Source organism: Chenopodium quinoa, unplaced genomic scaffold (assembly GCF_001683475.1).
Source record: "Chenopodium quinoa cultivar QQ74 unplaced genomic scaffold, ASM168347v1, whole genome shotgun sequence".
In the NCBI taxonomy this organism is placed as follows: Eukaryota; Viridiplantae; Streptophyta; class Magnoliopsida; order Caryophyllales; family Amaranthaceae; genus Chenopodium; species Chenopodium quinoa.
In genome coordinates, this window is record NW_018742412.1 from 1,794,118 (window position 1) to 1,814,485 (window position 20,368).

The 20,368-nt window shown below is 36.8% G+C and overlaps 1 protein-coding gene across 1 annotated transcript; it reads left to right on the top strand.

The window, feature by feature from the left end:
- The first annotated feature begins 19,167 nt into the window (after positions 1-19,167).
- On the top strand, positions 19,168-19,770 carry LOC110706550. Its single transcript, XM_021884475.1, has one exon. It carries the CDS (start codon positions 19,168-19,170, stop codon positions 19,768-19,770), a length of 603 nt encoding a protein of 200 aa, XP_021740167.1.
- Positions 19,771-20,368: the final 598 nt, after the last annotated feature.

Below are 20,368 nucleotides of genomic sequence, written 5' to 3' on the forward strand. Positions count from 1 at the left end.
TACTCGGTCCAAATGCCCCGGTATCAGATATATCGAGCCCTTAATCACCGGTTCGATGGCTCTAACCGGCTCTGGGCTATAAAAACTGGTCGTGCTTCTCTAGTGCTTGTAGTTGCTCCATAATATTTTGGGAAAATGCTCCAAAAGTGCAAATCCCTGCAAAAGTCAACCAAATCTACAAAAACACTAGAAAACACCAATTAGTAATAAAAGTGGTTCTAAAGAGCCAAAAACACTACTAATTATGACCAAGGGACGGGGGTAAAACACTATATAAAATAGACACATCAAACTCCCCCAAGCCAAACCTTTGCTTGTCCCTAAGCAAAGATCTCATCAATGAATAAATAAATATGCTTCACCCCAAAAAGTAAAAATCAAGCACAAACAATTCAGGGTAAATCAAATAAACATGCTTCAAAATCAACCAATCAAATCCATCCAATTACCCTCCTTCCCTAACAATTGTCAAATAGAGCAAACCACAAGAGCATATAGAATTCAAGACTAGTGCTCACACACTCAACTCTCATTTATGTGGCGATTAAAAGATGTACTCGATCGCTCTCCAACCAACCCTTTTACTTGTGAACAATGCCCTCCCAACTCACAATCTCGTGTGTATAAAACAATGAACGCTCAACCTACTAGTCGACTCGAAATATGTCAAATCATAACTTGCATTGATAAACAACACTTTCACATTCATACAACTTTATGCACAAAGGTCGGAAGGTCTTTAAAGCTTGTAATGTAAGGCTAGGGTAAAGGGTAGGATAAATTTGGGGAATAAGTGAGAGAAAAGCTATGCTTAAGGGAGAAAATCCTAGTAAAACCCATGATCAAAATAAATAATGATCAACATCTCCTACATAACCAACTCTAACATCCACCAAATATACTCCAATCATAATAAATAATCCCAACTCTTACAATTTCACTCATAAGATATAATAATGAAGTGATGGAGTGAATAAACAAACTTTATTTCCAAACTTGAATTTTTCATTGAAGCTCAATTTTTTTCTTTTGATCAACCTCCAACTAGAACATTTGAACATTGAACACTTTTTTTCTATTTTTTTTTCTTTTGAAGTTCACTTATTTTTTTGTTTCACTTTTTTTTCTTGAACTTCTCACTTTTTTTTTCATAACATCAAGCTTTATTTTTTCAAGAAAATATAACTTTCAAACTCATCAAAAATAAACATGATCAAAAACAAAATAACTTCTCAAAATCCACCCAAATTTTGCAAATAATAAGCACACTACAAACTCCTTCACCTCACTCACTAATAGCTCCTCCAAGCCAAGCTTGGGACTAGTAACCAATGGGGCAAAATAGGCTTTTAATGAGGCTAATAAACAATAAAAAGTCAAGGCAACAACATGGGTAGCAAGAAGGGAACAAATGTATCTACAATCATCTGGAGGCTACCTGAAAGAAAAAATGCCTTCGTCTTCCTCAATGTGAATAATATTGAGCTATATAAACATTACTAATAGTTGCAAACCAATACTCAAATTCATTGACATACCAGGAACTAACACACATTCCTAACCAAATCAACTAGTCAAGACCAATTGGTTGTTGGTGTAGTGGTGATTGGGACTACACTTGGTAGGGAGGACCCATGTTCGATCCCCTGCAACAACAATCGGGAGGGGACTGGAACCTAACCACCCAGAACTGATCCCCGAATCCGGATTAGCCCAAAGGGTGAACCGGATGGAACACCAAAAAAAAAAATCAACTAGTCAAGCACTTATTCACAAGTAGTTGGCAAAATTGACGCATGTTAAGGTTTCAAGGCAATCAAACATCAAATCATGATCAAGTAATCCACAATGCTTATCATCAATAACCAAGAATCAAAACAAATTTTCTCAAGTGTGGGGCACAGGGAAGCATGATTTACAATTCATTGGAACATATTTTTGGATTTTTTTTTTAATTTTTCATTTTTTTTTTGTATTTTTCATATATAAGAAAGCAATAAAAATAACCTAGAAAGCAATAAATCTAAACTAAGAAAACACACCAAAAATTAAAGAAAAGAGAAAAAGAAAGATACCTAATCCAAAATCTCCCCCAAGCCATAATCAGACAATGTTCTCATTGGCTTGGGAACTAGCCCAACATAGCTAGTCCTGATCATCCTCATCCATGGAGCCGAACCTTGCACCTCCACTGCCACCTGCACCAGAAGAGCTACCACCAAAATAATCATCATGAAAACTCCCCCCCCCCCCCCGCCGGTCCCCCGAAAGGAATGTCCTGGCCATACCTATGGAAGGCAGAATAGTCAGTGTAAATGCCATGGGCAGTGGGATCCTTATCGTATCCCTGGGGTGGAGGCTGAAACCAGTCAGGGTAAATAGCATCGTCGGGAATGTTGCCCCGACGAGCATAATCATCGTACATAGGGTAGAGAGCTCTACCCTGGTTCCTCTCCAGGTACCCTAACCTCTGGTCTATAGATCCTACCATCCTCCTAAGGTCAGTGTGGGAATGCTCGATACGTCCTAAGGCCTGACCTATACTCTGAAGGTCCCAAACTGGGACAGAATCAACATGGGGGACGGAGTGAGACATGCGAGGTGGAGAAAATGCTACCTCGGGCTGAGGCTGAGGCTGGGGTGGTGGAACTGGTGGTGGTATTGGTGGTGCTTTCCCCCTATCATTGGAAACTAAAAGGTCATATGTGTAAGATGCTTGCCCGGGGGGAAAGGCGGTCAAGTCAGGACTAGGTAGGGAAAAGATGGGCAAAGGCTGCTCGGTCCTAGTCCTAATACATCAGTGGGGTGTCTGCTCACTGTCCGGTCGTACCCACCCCAACTCCTCAAAATACCTAGCAGTCATATAGGTATCTGGTCCACAGTTGGTCAGTTGGTGGGGTCCACCCTCAACAAAACCGACCTTTTTCACTACTATGCTAGTGATAAGGCCTTCTATACGAATGGGGGTGCGAGATTGGGTACTGGCCGTGGCATGTCTGCTCAAATGGTGAATGATGTACCTACCTATTCAATTTCCCAAACCCATACACATAGTGTCCTATAACAGCTAGTTTATTGGTTTGGGCGTTATGTGGCTTATTCCTACCTAAAAAACACAAACCCGCAAATCGTTGCCAAATTTTTGGGATAGGGTGATGAATAGGTTTGGTACTAGCATGTTGGGGGTCAGGAGTAGGCAAGCCAGTCAGAGCATAATAAATGTCACCCATTTTATATTCATCATGCCATTGGTGAGGTAATTTAGAATTTAATTCAAACAATTTACACAATTCCACATAAGTTAAACTAATATTCCTATTGTTCAACCTAAAAATTAAGTTCGGTCCATTTCTACTATTTACAACTTTCAAAGAAGACAAGAATTCACAAGTCAATTCACGGTATGTAGGATAATGCTTATCAACGGATTTTCTCATGCCTATGTCATTTAAAAATCGCTTCACAAAATCATACAAAACCATAAGATTCTAAAGTAGGGCGGTGAAGGAATTACCTCGCGCCCGACTAGGTGTTCTAGCCGCTCTTTTTGCTCCTGGCTAGCAATATGGATCGTTGGCCAGTACGGGAGTTGTAAATCTGGATCGTATTCCTCCCTCAAACTAGAACTCCTACCGAAAATAGACCGAGCCCTCTTTGAAGCCATGGTAAAAATGGGTATGAAAATTAATTTGAACGAAATTCAAAAAATTTTATCTAGAAATGTAGAGGATGAAGAGAGGATTAATAATATGTAAAAAGTTTTGGATTTGGGTAAGAAATGGAGAAGAAAACTTAGAGAGAAGGTAGAGGAATTAAGTTTTTTAGAGAGAGAAAGTTATGGAGGAAAGAGATTGAAATGAGAAAAGGACGAAGAAAGAAGAAGAAAAAGGGCGTCGGGTATGTCGCGCCCGATCGGGCGGGTGTTCGCCTGGTCGGGCGATCTGAACTTCTAATTCTGTTATGCTCTCGCGCCTGGTTGGGCGGAACTCGCCTGATCGGGCGATCTAAATGACCGATTTCATATACTCTCCCGCCCGGTCAGGCGCCCTTCGCCCGATCAGGCGATCTGATGATGCAATTTTTGCCTCTTCTCGTGCCCGGTCGAGCGAGGTTTGCCCGATCGGGCGGACGAATATGTCCGTATACGACAATTTTCGCGCTCGGTCGGGCGCCCATCGCCCAGTCGGGCGAAAAGACCTTATTTTTTAACCCAGATCTTGCGCCCGGTCGGGCAAGCTTCGCCCGATCGGGCCTGAGGCTAATTGTCGAATTTTGTTGCTTTCTTCTTTTCTTCAATTTTGGCTAACTCTTTTCCTTCAAACTGTACAAAAACTCATAAAACTCATTAAATTCCCTCACCTCTCCTCTCATAAGAAAAAATAGAAATACTAGTGTAAAAAGCATTAAAAATACGGGTAGCCTCCCGCAAAGCGCTGGTTTATCTAGGTCCCGCACGACCTTCTTACCAAGTACAAGAACTAGGACCCTTGGCCTAACGCTTGGTCGGGCGGTTTCTCACCCGGTCGAGCGGTGTTTTGGCTATGGCGCGACTTCCTGACATGCCCTGTGGGACGCCAATTCACCCTATATGGTGGATCCTCCTTGACTTGGATTGGGGGTTCTTCAATTCTACGCACTAAAGATCCTTCTTTGATCGAGGGTTGCTTCAAATTGTCATTACATTTAACACTTGCAACTCGATCTGGCGGAACACTTACCGTAGGCTCAATTTGCACAACTTGCTTGATTGATTCCACCTTTTCGTCCTCAAAACCAAGACCGACAGTGTAGAGGGCTCTTTCTATTTCATCAACTTCCTTCTGCCATTTGTCTATCTCATCTGAAGGGGATGCAACACAAGATACCGCCTCCAAGGGATTTTTTTCAAGAGCTTGGGGCTTGTTAGAATAATTATGAACCACATTAACACTATAGCACTTCTCCTCTGTCATGGGGATTTTAGGGGTATTATTAAGATTAAAAATAATTTTATCGTCCCCTACTGATAGCGTTAGTTTACCGCTTCTCACATCTATAATTGCTCCTGCAGTGTTAAGGAATGGTCTACCCAAAATAATCGGGGTTTGCATATCCTCTGCCATATCAAGAACAACAAAATCAACAGGTATATAAAATTTACCTACTATAACGGGAACATCCTCTAAAACACCTAAGGGGTACTTGAAAGAACGGTCGGCCATTTGTAGAGTAATATTAGTAGCTTTTAATTTACCCATATTCAATTTGGAACACACAGATAATGGCATAACACTAACGCTAGCACCCAAATCAAACAATGCATTATCAATCATTAGATTGCCAATATGACAAGGGATAGAAAAGCTACCCGAATCTTTTAATTTAGGTGGAGATTTATTTTGAAGTACGACACTACACTCTGCAGTGAAAGCTACTGTCTCTACCTCACTAATAGACCTTTTTCTTGTCAATATTTCTTTCATAAATTTTGCATATGAAGGAATTTGTGTGATTAATTCAGTGAAGGGAACTGTCACCTTCAAATCTTTTACCATCTCCAGGAACTTACCAAACTGCTTATCCAAATTTGTTTTCAGTTGACGATTGGGGAATAGAATTTTGATAATTGGCTTTGGAGCATTATTGCTCTTATCTGGAGTAGCCACCTTCTCTGGAGTCGTACCCTGCAATGTAGAATTAGATATATTAGTACTATGCTTTAGCCCTGCAGGGCTATTAGCTACATTGTCAGGTTTAACGGAATCAAGATTAGCATTATTTAATAAAACAGGTTCATCAACTCTGGGCATAGGGGGCCCTTCATAGTTTGAACCACTCCTTAGAGTAATTGCATAGGCTTGATCTATAGGCCTGGTTGGCTGTGCCGGCAGAGCTCCCTGTTGGCAGGCTTGTAGGGTAGCAGAAAGTTGCACAATTTGATTATCTACAATTTTATTATGTGCTAGAATTGAATCAATTTGCGCATCTCTACTCTCCATGTGCTTCTGCATATTAACTAGCATCGCTCTAATTTCTACCAAAGCGGGGTTGGAAGATGAGGAGGGTTGTTGTGGTTGGTTTTTCTGGCCAGCATTGGGATGGTAATATTTCTGCTGTTGTTGCTGTGGCGCTTGTGGTTCTTGTGGTGGTGGATTTTGAACATTAGTACTCCGGTAGGAAAGGTACGGATGATTCTGATACCCAGGATTGTAGGTGTTGGAGTATGGGTTATTCTGCCTATAAGCTTGAAAGGCATTAACTTGCTCCACGGAACTCCTGCAATCTTGTTCCCAATGACCTATAATTCCACAATTTTCACAGAAAGCCTCATTAGCATTATTATTAATTGCAGAAACATTAGCTATATTAGCAGTGCTAAGATTATCTAATTTCTGGCAGATAGAAGTTAATTGAGCTTGCAAAAAGGATACAGAGTCAACGCTATGCTTCCCCTTGTTAGAAAAGCCTCTAGGATTCCCATATTGGGAATTATGTATCGCCATATCTTCAATAACCTGACCTGCATCATCAACTTTAAGATTCATAAATCTCCCACTAGCTGCAGAATCTAAAATTATTCTAGATGAGTTTCCAATGCCATTGTAAAAGGCTTGGATTAACTGCCATTATGCCAAATTATGGTGGGGGCATTCTCTTTGTAGGTCCTTGAACCTCTCCCAAGCCTCATATAGAGTTTCATCGGCTTCTTAGGCAAAGTTCTGAATTGCACTCCGTAGTACGGCTGTTCTCTCTACAGGATAATACTTGTTATAAAAATTCAAAACAAGAGTTTCCCAGTCAGTTATACCAAGTGCAGTTCTATTTAAACCATTAAACCACAATTTAGCTTTTTTCCAGTTAAAGAGAAAGGAAAGAGAATCTCCCTTATTTGGTCTTGTGTGACCCCGGCTTGCCTGATGGTATTGCAATATTGACAATAGTCTGCAATGTGAAGATTTGGGTCTTCACCCTTGGCTCCAATAAATTTCTTCCTTTCTATCATCGTTATAAATTGAGGTTTAATCTCAAATTGTACCCCATCAAGAGTCGGAGTGGGAGTGAGATGTGGAAAATCTGTAAGCTTTGGTTGTGAGTAATCACTAAGCTTCTTTGGAGTCGTCATCTCTGATTTTGGATCTGATGAAACCTCTGAATTGCTAGAACCAGTTGGAGGATCGCGGTGATTATTATTATCACCAGAGTCCGCCAGAATTTGCTTGTAAAGGTTCTTCTGTTTATGGAAGGATCGTTCGATCTCAGGATCGAATGGGATGTACCCCGATCTGGAACACCTAGGCATAAACAAAAAAAACTAAAAGAAAATATGAGATTTGCCTAAAAGAACTAATGTTCTCTGAGACAAGAATAAATAACCTAGACTACAAAAATAATAAGAAATAAAAATAAAACCGTTTCCCCGGCAACGACGCCGAATTTTGACAGGGTAAAGTCGTATCCCCTAATCAAAAGTTAATACCTAAGTCCTCTAACTAATGCAGATAGGGAAGTAGGGTCGAATCCACAGGGAAACAAGTCTTTCTACTCCTAATTAATTATTATAATCTAAATTATCAAAGTAACCAATATTGTTGTAATTAAAGACTATACTACGAAGAATAAGATCGGAGAAAATAAAGTAGGGAGAAATTTAATATAAAAAGACCTAGGGCATAGGTTCACTAATAAACAATATTCCAAGGAAAATCATAATAAGCAATCATCAAGCATTGATTAATCAGATTATAAAGGGCTTTCGCTACGTATTATAATCACAGAGTTAATTATCGGTATTAAATCTCATCTGTCGAATCTCGACTTAACCATTTATAAATTAGTCCGCCTATTGAAACTAAGCCTAAACATCAATTCTCATCTGTCAAATCTCGAATTAATATTGCTAAACTCATACAATTAAATCTGGCCAAACCTAATTGCACAGCATTAAATCAATCAATAGGAAATTAACCAAGCATTGATAATCAACAATCACAAATTTACCCCTTCATATTATTTATTAGATCCCCATAAACCATAGAAATAAAACTACTCAAGCATCATCATATTTGAACTAATCAAATAAATAAAGTGATATATCCAATTTATATAGTGTTTTACCCCCGTCACACGGTCATAATTAGTAGTGTTTTTGGCTCTTTAGGGCCACTTTTATTACTAATTTGTGTTTTCTAGTGTTTTCGTAGTTTTAGTTGAGTTTTACAGGAAATTGCACTTTTGGAGCATTTTCCCGGGTTTTCATGGATCAACTACGGAAGCTAGAAGGACACGACCACTCTTGAAGCCCAGGTTCGGTGAGAGCAGATGATTAAGGGCTCGGTATGAGATACTGGGGCTATTGGATCGATTAATCAAGACCCGATGAGGAAATCCGGATTGGGCCGAGGAATCGAGCCCAATCGAAATCCAAATCTCGAAGAGGAAGCCGGGCCCGATCGGGCAAGCATACGCCCGATCGGGCAAGCATATGCCCGATCGGGCGGATGCGCGCAACAGCAGCCTCAAGGGAGAAGCACGCCCGATCGAGTGAGCGTAGGCTCGATCGGGCGCAGTGTGCCAAGTAAGGGCAGAGTAAAAAGGCGGGCCCGATAGGGCAGCCTTTCGCCCGATCGGGTGCGTGTTTTTCTTAGAGCTGATTAGTTTTGTTTTAGTTTTTGTTCGAGGAATTTTTAAGTACGAATTATGTACGTAAATTCTGATTACCTTCTTTTTTAGATTTTCTCTCTCTACTTAGGACATTTTTCTTAATTTCTCTCTCAACTTTGTTCTTAATTTCTTTTCATTAATTCCAGATTTCTTTTGGTAACTATTTCTCTTCTCTTAATCTTAGTTGTTTACTTTATTCCTTTGATCATGACTTGTTTAATTGCTTTTATTGGTTTAGTTTCTATTATGTGTGAGTAGTTTTATTTCTAGGGTTTATGGAGATCCATAAATTATATGAAGGGGTAATTTATTGTTGTTAATTGTCAATGCTAGATTAATTTCCTATTGATTGATTTAATGCTCTTTGACTAGATTAGGCCCGATCTTTTATGCATGAGTTTGACAATATTGATTCGAGTTTCGAAAGATGAGAATTGATGTTTAGGTCTGATTTCAATGGGCAGGTTAATTTATAAATGGTTAAGTCGAGATTCGAAAGATGAGATTTAATACCGGTAAATTAATTGTGTGATTATAATACGTAGCGAAAGCCCTTTATAATCTGATGACGTATGCATTGATGAATGATTATTATATTCTACCCTGAAATATTATTTATTGGTGAACCTATGCCCTAGATCCTTTTATTCATTGTTTTCTCCCTATTCTTAACCTTTGTAGTTTAGTTTCATATTCAACTTATATATTGGTTACCTAATAATCTAGATTATATTAGTTAATTAGGAATAGAAAGACTCATTTCTCTGTGGATTCGACCCTACTTCGCTATTTGCATTAGTTAGAGGATTTAGGAACTACTTTTGATTTGGGGATACGACTTTACCCTGTCATAAAGCAAGACATAATCAAAGAAGTAAATAAAATAAATGAAATTAAAAGAGAAGAAATTGTTACCAAAAGAAATCAGGATTAATGAATGTAATTAAGAACAAAGTTGAGAGAGAATTTAAGAGAGAGAAAATATCCTAAGTATAGAGAGAAAATATAAAAGAGAAGGTAAAGAAAAGTACTAAACTCATTTTACGGAGAAGCATTTTTACTCCGTAAGAATCCTAAACTAAAACAAACTTAAACGTCAAAATTAACTCCTAATAATAACACGCGCCCGATCGGGCGAGGCACCGCTCGATCGGGCGCGCCTTTTCTCTATCAGGTATGAATCTCGCGCCCGGACAGGCGCGTCTTCGGGCGCCGACCTGTGCTTCTCTCGCCCGGCCGGGCGCGCCTCCGGGCGGCTCTCTTGGGCTACTATCTGGACTACGATTGGGCTCCAATCCTTCGGGCCAATCTGGGTTTCGTCTTCGGGTCTTGAATACTCGGTCCAAATGCCCCGGTATCAGATATACCGAGCCCTTAATCACCGGTTCGATGGCTCTAATCGGCCCTGGGCTATAAAAAATGGTCGTGCTTCTCCAGTGCTTATAGTTGCTCCATAATATCTCGGGAAAATGCTCCAAAAGTGCAAATCCCTGCAAAAGTCAACCAAATCTACGAAAACACTAGAAAACACCAATTAGTAATAAAAGTGGCTCTAAAGAGCCAAAAGCACTACTAATTATGACCAAGGGACGGGGGAAAAATACTATATAAAATAGACACATCAGCCCTAAATTGCTTCCAATATTAATTTTGATTCTATTATGTTTATTGATCACTGTATTGCATGTTTAAAGAGTTATGTAATTAAATATAACGCCTAATAAGATAATTTGGACAACCGGTTTAAGTTCCTATTTAATTTTGTTGTTTAGTCAAGTGATCATAATATTTTAGAATTATGTGTTGCATATATTCAACCAACTTAGACTTTTATTAGTTTAGAGCAAATTGATTCTTTGTTTGTATGCCTTTGAGATCGCAGGAATCACTTTTATTAATAAGAATCGAGTAGAGGCCAATTCGGGTGAATGACTTCATGACTCACTTCGTACCATCATCCTCGATCTCACGTCGAATCATAATCGGATGAAGCGAAAGTGTGGAAGGTCTAGTGTTGCGGTTAGTTTTTATTTCTTTCTCTTTGTTTTTGAAAACCTATTTTAAGAAAACAGCCAATCCAGTTTGGTTTGGTCTATGGAAAGGGTCCAATAATAGTGTAGTTGGGTCGGGTTCGAAAAGAGCTTTCCAGCGATATATTATAAGCCCAATTCCGATAAATAATGAGGAAGTTATGGCTAAATTACTAAACTGGGCCTGATTTGATATTTATGTGCGGCCCAATGATCTAGAGGAAGGCCTAATATTGATTTATCATTCCTAATGAAATTAGGATTGATTATAGTCTTCTAGATTCTTCTAGAAGGTTCTTTTCATTCCTAATTTAATTAGCATTAATAAATTGACTTTAGTTGACTTTTTAAAGTTTTAATTAGAATAAAAGAAGTGATTTTAAGGAAAATACGATTTTGCCCTTCTGAACGACTAAATTTTATCAAATTAAGAAAACGCGTGGAAACTGCTTCCTAGCGTTTAACGACAGGAATAGCGTCTGGCGCCAAGCTTAGCGTCTGGCGCTAGCCTTAGCGTCTGGCCTGGCGTTAATGTCTGGCGTCTGGCGCCAATTCATTTTATTCTCTTCGAAACTCTGATTCGTTTTTTATCCATCCGGCTGATTTTCTCTATAAATAGCCTTCTAAAATTCTGTTTTCGATCATCAACAACTATAAGAAATCAACAACAATTAGTTCTCTCTAATTCTTTCTCTCTCCAACTCTCATCAAGAAATTCTTGATATTCTCTCTCTCTTTTCTAAACTAGTTTATTGCATACAAAATTCCGCATTCACAAGATCTAGACACACCTGGCATTGTTCGAAGTTGCCTTCGCCCCTAGACGTGAAAGGTTTAATTTATGAGGGTTGGCCCCAAATCTCTTTCAATTATTTAATTTAATTCTTTGAATTTATTATTTTCCTTGAAGTTACTAACGCGTGTATTTTGTTATTAGAAAGAGGTACGAGGCATCCAAGTAAGTGCTTTAATTGATTTATTGATATTTTGATATAGAAATCATGCTTAGATTATTTTGTTGATTCCTAGTATCATGTTAGGATGTTTTATTGCTTCCTAGTATCATGTTTAGGGTAATAACTATAATTTCTAATATCAAATATGCTTATTGTGATTCCTGCGATGCTTCTTATTATTTTCCTAATAGCATGTTAGTATCATGTTAGGGTTAAAGCTTTGATTTTTATTGTTTAGTGACATGCTAGGGTTTGTTATTAATCTTGTTAGTATCATGCCTAGGATCTTGCTATTATTATTATGCTTTATTATTAACATGATTATTATGATTTTTATGATGATTATTATAATTATGATTATTATTATGTTGCTTGATGCTTATATTTATTATTATTGCTTGATAACGCCTTTTATGCATGCTTAAAGGGAATTTGTACTTGTAATCACGTTTAATAAGATAATTAATAATCTTGTTTAGGGTAATATGATTATAATTCAAGTGATCGCCAATAATAGATTTGCTTGTGCATTAATATTCAACCAACATATATTAAACATGTTTAGGGTTAATCCTATTGATTGCATGTTAGTCAGAAAGTGCACATGAATACGATCAGAATAAAGTAGAGGCCTATTATTAGGGCAGGTTCAATCTCTTTTAGGTTGAATTTGTACCTTCATCCCCGAACTATCAGTCATGGTTCCAGACCTATTGGAGTTGACGATCTCCTGGATCGTTAAGGGGTGTAACCTTCACCTCGTGAACGGTTGACAAGGTCCTAAAACTTGTTGGCGACTCTTTTTCTCTAGCTTCCTTCCCTTTGGACGCCGTCGTACTTTAGTGTATGATCACAGTGGGGTTCAAGCTAGGGATAATGCTTGAAATATTCCTTACACATGGTAACCTTTTGACACCCAAATAAGCTTGACCATAGTCGAACATAAAAGAAGACTCTAGGTTGCGAAATTCATTGCATTATTTGTGAAAATGTGTTTGTATGTGCATATTCTTTTTATTGATTTATTTATTTATTATTTTTCCTTATTTACCCTCCTTTGTTATTAGATTCGAGTCATAGTTTTTATTTTTTATTTTTTTTTAGTCAACCTGGATTTTTATTCTCGTATCCTGCATAAGTGTTAACTTGTTTTCGTCATAGCCGGAATTCTAGAAAGAGTTACATGTCGTGCCACCTATGGATCTGCAGACCTCGAGTTTTATCTTTCATTTGGAGTTAATTTCTTACCAATAAGAGTTACAAATCAAAAATAAAGCTTAAGGGGCGTAGCGAGTCGCTAAAGCGAAGTTTTTGGATTGGTAAGTTGCTTTTGAGTTCGAATCTGCCTCAATTATAACCAAACTACTAAGCCTGTCCAGTTTAGGAGTTCTTTTTAGCGTTCACTCTTCCTTTTTTAATTAATTTTTATTATCTTTTCATGTCAAGCTATTCTATCTTAGCCAATCTTCTACTTCTCTTAGTCCTCTAATCCATTTCAAATTGTATAATATAGGATTGTAGATTTTATTCTATTTTATTTTAATTTTATTCTTTTCCTATGAGTCTTAACTTTTCTAAAATTCCAGTCCACTTTCCCTAGTTTCGTGTGATTATTTTTTGTATTTGATTGTGGTTAATCTTATTTATGACTAACGATTTCCAAAGGACCGTTTTCACCTAGTAAATAACATAAACATTAAAATTGGGCAAAATTAATCAAGTTACTTTGTTTTTTAGTCTTCTGTGCTATTTAGTCCTTGGGTCCTTTGTTTTTCACAACATCCTCATGTCTAGCCATGCGATCATACCAAGAGTCTTATCACACATGTTGAGTCATTTCACACACTTTGTCTTCGAGTAATGCACTATATTGTTTATGATTGTATACTAGGACCATGCATATAATGTTTTCCGTCGTAATAGGAATGAGTGGAGTTTATCCCTTTGGTTTTCAAAATTAATTCATATATCTTCCTTTCCAAACTAAGCATTGAGACAATGCTTCTAGTGAGCTCATTTTGTTCCACAGTACTTGAGTACAAGAATCACTAGGAAAGAGTTGGAAGAATAAGAGGAACGTCATTCCTTCCTTCTTTTCTTCCAATCAAAGCATCTGCAATAACAAACTTCTTGTCCCTCCTAGTGGAAAGAAGGAAGTCATAAGAAACCATGAATACAAAGCATGAGACAAGCTTTCCATACAGGATTTCATGCCTTTTTCTTTTGTTTAAACCCTTTTCTCCTAATAAGTCTAGCATAGGTACTGGTTATTCATGTGTCTATGTGTCATGTTTCTTACCTTTTCTAAAAAAAACAAAAAAAAAACACTTAACTTTTCCTGAACCGAGTACAAGGTATACCAATGATTTGAGGCACCATTTGCAACCTATCATTTCCCCGTTAACCATTCAAACACTTTTCCATTTCTTAATTAATTACTTTGAGCCTCGTCTAACGTTTGTCCTCATTTATTCAACCCACATTCACCTAAACTTTGTATGGGAAGGTGTGTGATTTGTATAATGTTAAAAAGAAAGCTCAAAAAAGACAAAAAATTAAAACAATGTCTAAGGACAAGAGTTCCAATGTATTTGATATGAACACGTCTCGAATTGCATCTCTCATCGAGTGCTTGGTATCATGCCTGAGAAACATGAATCCTAAGAGAGTCCTGGACCGTATGATCCGAGATTTCTCACATTGATTCAAAAGAATGAAAAATAAAAAAGAAAAAAATCAAAACAAAAAAGAAATGTTGAAAATTAACTTGCAAAGTTCAAATTTCAAGTGCACAATTACACATCTTGAGGGGCTTCTCTCGGGTCTTGAGCCTTTTACCCTTTTTTCTTTAACCATTAGCATAATTATATTACAATTCTTGAAAGACCTCTTTGAGGTGTACATACACTTGTGAAAAGTCCGGTTAGAGCTACGTTCAGGCTGATTCCTAATGGATACGTAGGCAACCTTTCATTGAGGTGCGGCCACATTCATATTCATTCATATATAATCGAGTCAAAACATTTCCAATGCTCATTCATGTCAATCTAGAGCTAGACTTGGGGGCTTGAACCCACATCACTTAACTTACCAAGCCTAAGAAGTCATCATCTTTGACTCTTCTCACATCTATTCCCATCGCCATAGCCTTTCGACAAGTTGGTAATGAAAGGTAATGTACTAAGAAAGTGCAACTCTATTAGCCCTTTATATGATGTGGAAAATTATGGAATAAGAAGAATCCACCTTAGTATCACTTTCACATACTTCTTTCACACATAGATAACCATATCGTCCTTCCCTTATGAACCCTTTATCATGAAATTTTACTTTAACAATGCGCGTGCTTCATAATCTATTAGGATAACATTCAATTCATTAAAGAAACGTGGCATATTTGCTTAGCTTTCTGGCCTATGCAATATTCGTTGTTTCATACATTACATGTTGTGCTTATATTCCTGAATTATGAAATACTCATCAAGATTTATTATGTAATACTTAACAATCACTTCACCTATATATGTGCTTAGCTTCCAGACCTCAGCAACGTTCATTAAGATTGTTTTTCATACACTATATGATGCTTAGCTTTCAGACCTAAGCAACATCCATCAATGATTCTACTGTGCCGAGCTTCATGACCTAAGTGCATTCATTGATCGTATCACATGATGTAATTGTCCTTAGCCTCTTGGCCTACGAACATTCATCATGCATACATTATTTTTAAGACGAACAATTTAATTTTACAAGAAGAAAATCCATGCGATTCATCTCGCTTTGCTGAACGAGTTCAAAATTTCTTCCTTTTTTTATGTCTTTTCTTTTGAGGAATTTCAAAAACTTTTTCAAAATTTTCTCGGTGTGGAAGTACAATACTTCTATTTTTCATCTTTTTTCTTTTGGGGAATTTCAAAAACTTTTTAAAATTTTTTATTGAGGAAATTAAAGTTTGAAAATTCTTACTTCATTTTTCACGTCTTTCTTTTCCGGGAGAAAGACAGTACCCTCCACTTGTGACAAAAAATGATGAAAATTTTTGCTTTTGCATTTTTCGTTGCTTGTGTCTACACACACACTCAAAATTCACACACACAATCACAAGTCATACACCTATCATGTCGTGTCAAGTCAAGCTTGATCAGGTCAGTTGGTCGAGTCAATCACAGTTTATACGAGTCCTTTGGCAAATCCCATTTTGTAATACCCCAAATTTTGGAGTATTTTTAGTCAACGATTTCTATTCAAAAAAAAAAAAAACTTTAAAACAAATTATTATTATTTTTAAATTGTAAATTATTACTATTATTATTATTATCATTATTATTATTATTATTATTATTATTATTATTATTATTATTATTATTATTATTTTCGGATTTGATAAAAAAAAAACTGATTTTGCATAACATACAGAGATTGGTTTGAAAGCTGATAAAAAGGAATTTTGAAAATCTATTTACTGAGTTTATGTAACAAATTAAAAAATAAGTTTGACCCTTATCTTGTGAAATTTCTAGAGTGCTAAACAACTCAAACTTATATAAAGCCCCCTTAACCTCAAATTTCAATACCGTACTTTCAATCATTTCTCAGGTAAACTATCTCTTCTAAAAAAATTAAAAAAATTAATAATAAATATTTTTCAATGACGAGTTCGGAAGTCACCGCAACTTGTCACTCCATTGTTTCGGTTTCAGTATTTGGTCTATTGGATTTTTGTGCTTATTGATTTCTAAAATTTAAAAAAAAAAAACAACGAATTTCGTATGGCTTTCAGTGGAATTTGGGATTTGGGTTTTAGTGGAATTTTGGGATGTCGGTGATGATGATGATGGATGTCGGTGATGATGATGGACGAATGAGGGCACCATTTAATTAGTTGTTTATATTTTGTTTTTGGGGTGACTAGATTACGGGTTATGATAAATTAATCACACGCTCAATTTTTTTTTTTTATATATAGTCGTATAATTATCTAACTTAGAATCGTTTATTTGTAGACGGAGGCTACTAGGTGATCGTTCCGGAGGTTAATTACCTTGAGTTTTTACGCACGATCAAGGTAATTTTCAATGTCCATCATCTTTGGAATCCCGTTAGGAAATTGTTTTGAAATATTATGTGTCAAATACGTGCTTATGTAATTATATGTGATGAGTGTGCTATCGTATGATATTATGGAATCTTATATATTATATATGAGTTTTCTATTTTGTGTACTAGTATATGTAATTTCGAAAAATATGATTATTTGTTATCGTATGAGTTTTTTTTTTAATATAATCTTGGGAATTAAATGATTGATTAGATATAATTGATGGTCTCTAAGGCGTATTGAGAATCGAGTTATAATTAGTATGTCATGTGGAACGACTATGTGCTAATAATATTGGAATTGAAATATTGTTACTTGGGATTAAATTGATTTGTGCAATGCTTTTGACCGGATGATTTAATCTAATAAAATGTACAGTAATTTAAGAAGGGAAATGAAACCCGAAAGGGTGAAGAACAGGTTGCCCACTAGTAGTTATGGTTGCTACTAGTTGGTTTAAATTATTGTACATTGCTGTTAGTCTTCTACCTAATTGGGGTTACGCGCGACCCTCTGTAAGGTAGGTGGTGACAGGGACTAGTCCCGGCTTACTGGCGTTCTCTTCCCCTTTCTTAAATAAAGAAATAGTATGTTATGTGACTATTTGAACTTGGTTGAGTATTAAAATATTTATGAGACTATATTATGTATAAAATATTTTGAACTAAAATTATTTATTTTATGAGATGGAGTTGGAATTACTCATTTTATCTGATTTTGGGAGTTTTCTCTCTTTTCTTGTTTCTAATTTATTTTGCAGGTTGGTAAAAAGGGTACTCGGTTACGTGTGAGGAGATTTTAGAATAATCACGTAGCTAAGACAACTTAGTTTATTCTCGAATTTAATTATTTCCTCTCAATTATTGGTTTCAAAATAATTGCAGTTTTGATGTAATGACTATTTTATTTTGCCACAACTTGACCACTTAGTTTATTTAAATATTATGTTATTTTTGCTTTGCATTTATTTTCTACGGAAAATAAGTGTAGCAGTAACACTCCCAGAGTTCGATGGTTGGGTTTTTGAAAGTTAAAGGTTACTCTTATTGTTTTTAAAGACTCGAATTTTGGGGGTGTTACAAATTGGTATGCAGAGCCAAGGTTTTTCAAAATTTAGGGACTAAAATGAATTAAATTAAAGATTTAGGTTTAAAAATTTGTATATAAGTTTAAAATTGATTTAAGCTTAGGAAAGCCGTGAGTGTGGGAATCACGTTAAGGGATTTATGTGTTTTATAGTACTTTTATTTAATACTTATTATGTGATTATTTACTTTCTTTTATTAGATGGTACGAGTACTTAAAACTGCAAGAAAGTCGAGTGCTAGGAAGAGTACACATTTATTATCTGATTCTCCTTACGGGATTCGTATGAATTATAATGAAAATATTTGGCATTACGTGCACCGCTTAAATCTCTGCATTGAGCACTTTCATTACAATATACTTGGGGGCCAATCTAATTATCTCACTCCAGAGAGGCGATCTCAAATCCTTCTACACACGTTAATTGGGAAGGGACCCTTTGCTCAACTTACAAAGAAGTATGTTGACTTATACACTAATGGTAAACCGAATGATAAGTATTATTATGATGAAAGATGGATCCCTACTGTGGACTACCTTGAGAAGGAAATGATGGAAACCCAAGTGAGACTTTGACTATAACCTGGATGATGATGAGGAGGATGAGCCCCAGGAAGGTGAAGCTCGTGAGAGTTAAGGGGAAAATAATAATTGAATTATTTTTTTTAAAAGCTACGTTTAGTTTATTTGGTTAAAATTTTTATATATTAGTTTTACAAATAAAAGCTAGTTTCTTATGACTAGAAACTATAGTTTTGGTTTATTTGTATCTAGTAGTTTATTGAGATATTTAGTAGTAGTATTTTATTTCAATGACGATTTTCATTCTCTTCTTGTTTTGCAATAAAATAATTTTGATTAATATATTTATACCTTGCTATTTTATGATTATTAATAAAAATCAATTCATTTTTTTTCTATCTATTGTATTTATATAGGACAAAGCTCTTATTTTCTTATGCTTACTTTAGTCAAGGCTAGTAATGACTTGGTCGGGTGATAGTGAAATCACAAAGCAATGCGCGAATTTATAGTCTAATGCTAAGTTGATGCATTACTTTGTTTGGAACTTGGCCGACTCTTTGAATGCTGTTGAGATTTAATAAATTGCTTAATTCTTCTCTATATGTGTTGATGTGTTACATGAAATCATGTCGTGGTTGATGATTTAATTGCAATTCACACGATCTAAATAAGTCGTGTTAAAATGTGTATGGTGGTAACACCAGTGTTGAAATTGTGCAGACTGTGTGTGCAAAATTACCACGTTTACACCAGGTCTCGTTGGAGAAGAATTGCACAAATGGATGATACTCCTGAACAACTTGCTGCTAGGTTAAGAGGTCTTAAGTAAATGAACCAGAACCTTGGAATGTTGTTGCAAAACCAACTGAATAAAAAAAACAACCACAACAATAATGACAACGACCCTCAAGCTGCTATGGCTAAGAAACTTGCTGCATTGAAACCTCCGCTATTTATGGGGAAGGAAGATCCCATGTTGGTTGAGAACTGGGTACGTGACTTTGACAAGATTTTCACTGCTGCTGGTACCCCTGATGCTCAGAAGGTGGATCAAGTCACATTCTATTTACGTGAGGCTGCTGATATTTGGTGGGAAAATGAAGGAGCCACCATAAGAGCTCAACAGAATTTTAACTGGGAGGCTTTTAAGACAGCAATCAGGGATCGTTTCTTTCTAGAGCATATCAAGAGACAGAAGTACAGTGAGTTTAGTAGGTTTAACCAAACAGCTGGTATGAGTGTGCAAGAGTATGCTGAGAAATTTAATGAGTACGCAAGGTTTTGTCCTAATGTAGTGCCTGATGAGAGATCCAAGGCTCAGAAGTTTAAAGATGGACTGAATTTTAGGATCCAAAAGAAGGTGATCGGGCTGGTACTGCTGCTACTTATAAGGAGGCCTATGATAGAGCTTGTAATATTGAAAGGATTTTGAAACGTGAACAGGAGGTCAAGGATAGGCATAAGAGAGAGTTCATCGAACCCTCAAGGTTATGACAAGAGACCACGCCTAGGGGGTAATAGCAATGGGAATAGTGGAAATGGTCAGCAGGGAGGCCGTAACAACAACAATCGAAGCAATAACCACCGGGGCCAGGGACAACATAATCAGCAAGGATCTCGTAATCGACCATGCCGTAAATGTGACAAGAGCCATCCATGACGCAACTGCAATGGAGATTTGCTTACTTGCTTTGAATGTGGGGAGGTTGGTCACAAGAAATTTGAGTGCCCAAAGAAGTAGAATGGCAATAATCAAGCTCAGAATGGGCAAGGTAACAACAATGGCAATAAGGGAGGTGGTTATGGGAGGAACTCAAACTACAACAACCGCTTCAACAACAACAATTCTCAGGGCCAAAATGGCAATGCTCAAGGAGGGAATGGCCAAAACAACAACAATGGTGGAGGAAGCAACCACAATGGTAATGGTAGGACCAGTAACGAAAGAATCTATGTCATGAACCAGAGCGAGATTGACTCTAATGCCGACGTTGTGAAGGGTACTTTTCTCGTGAACTCAAAACCTGCGT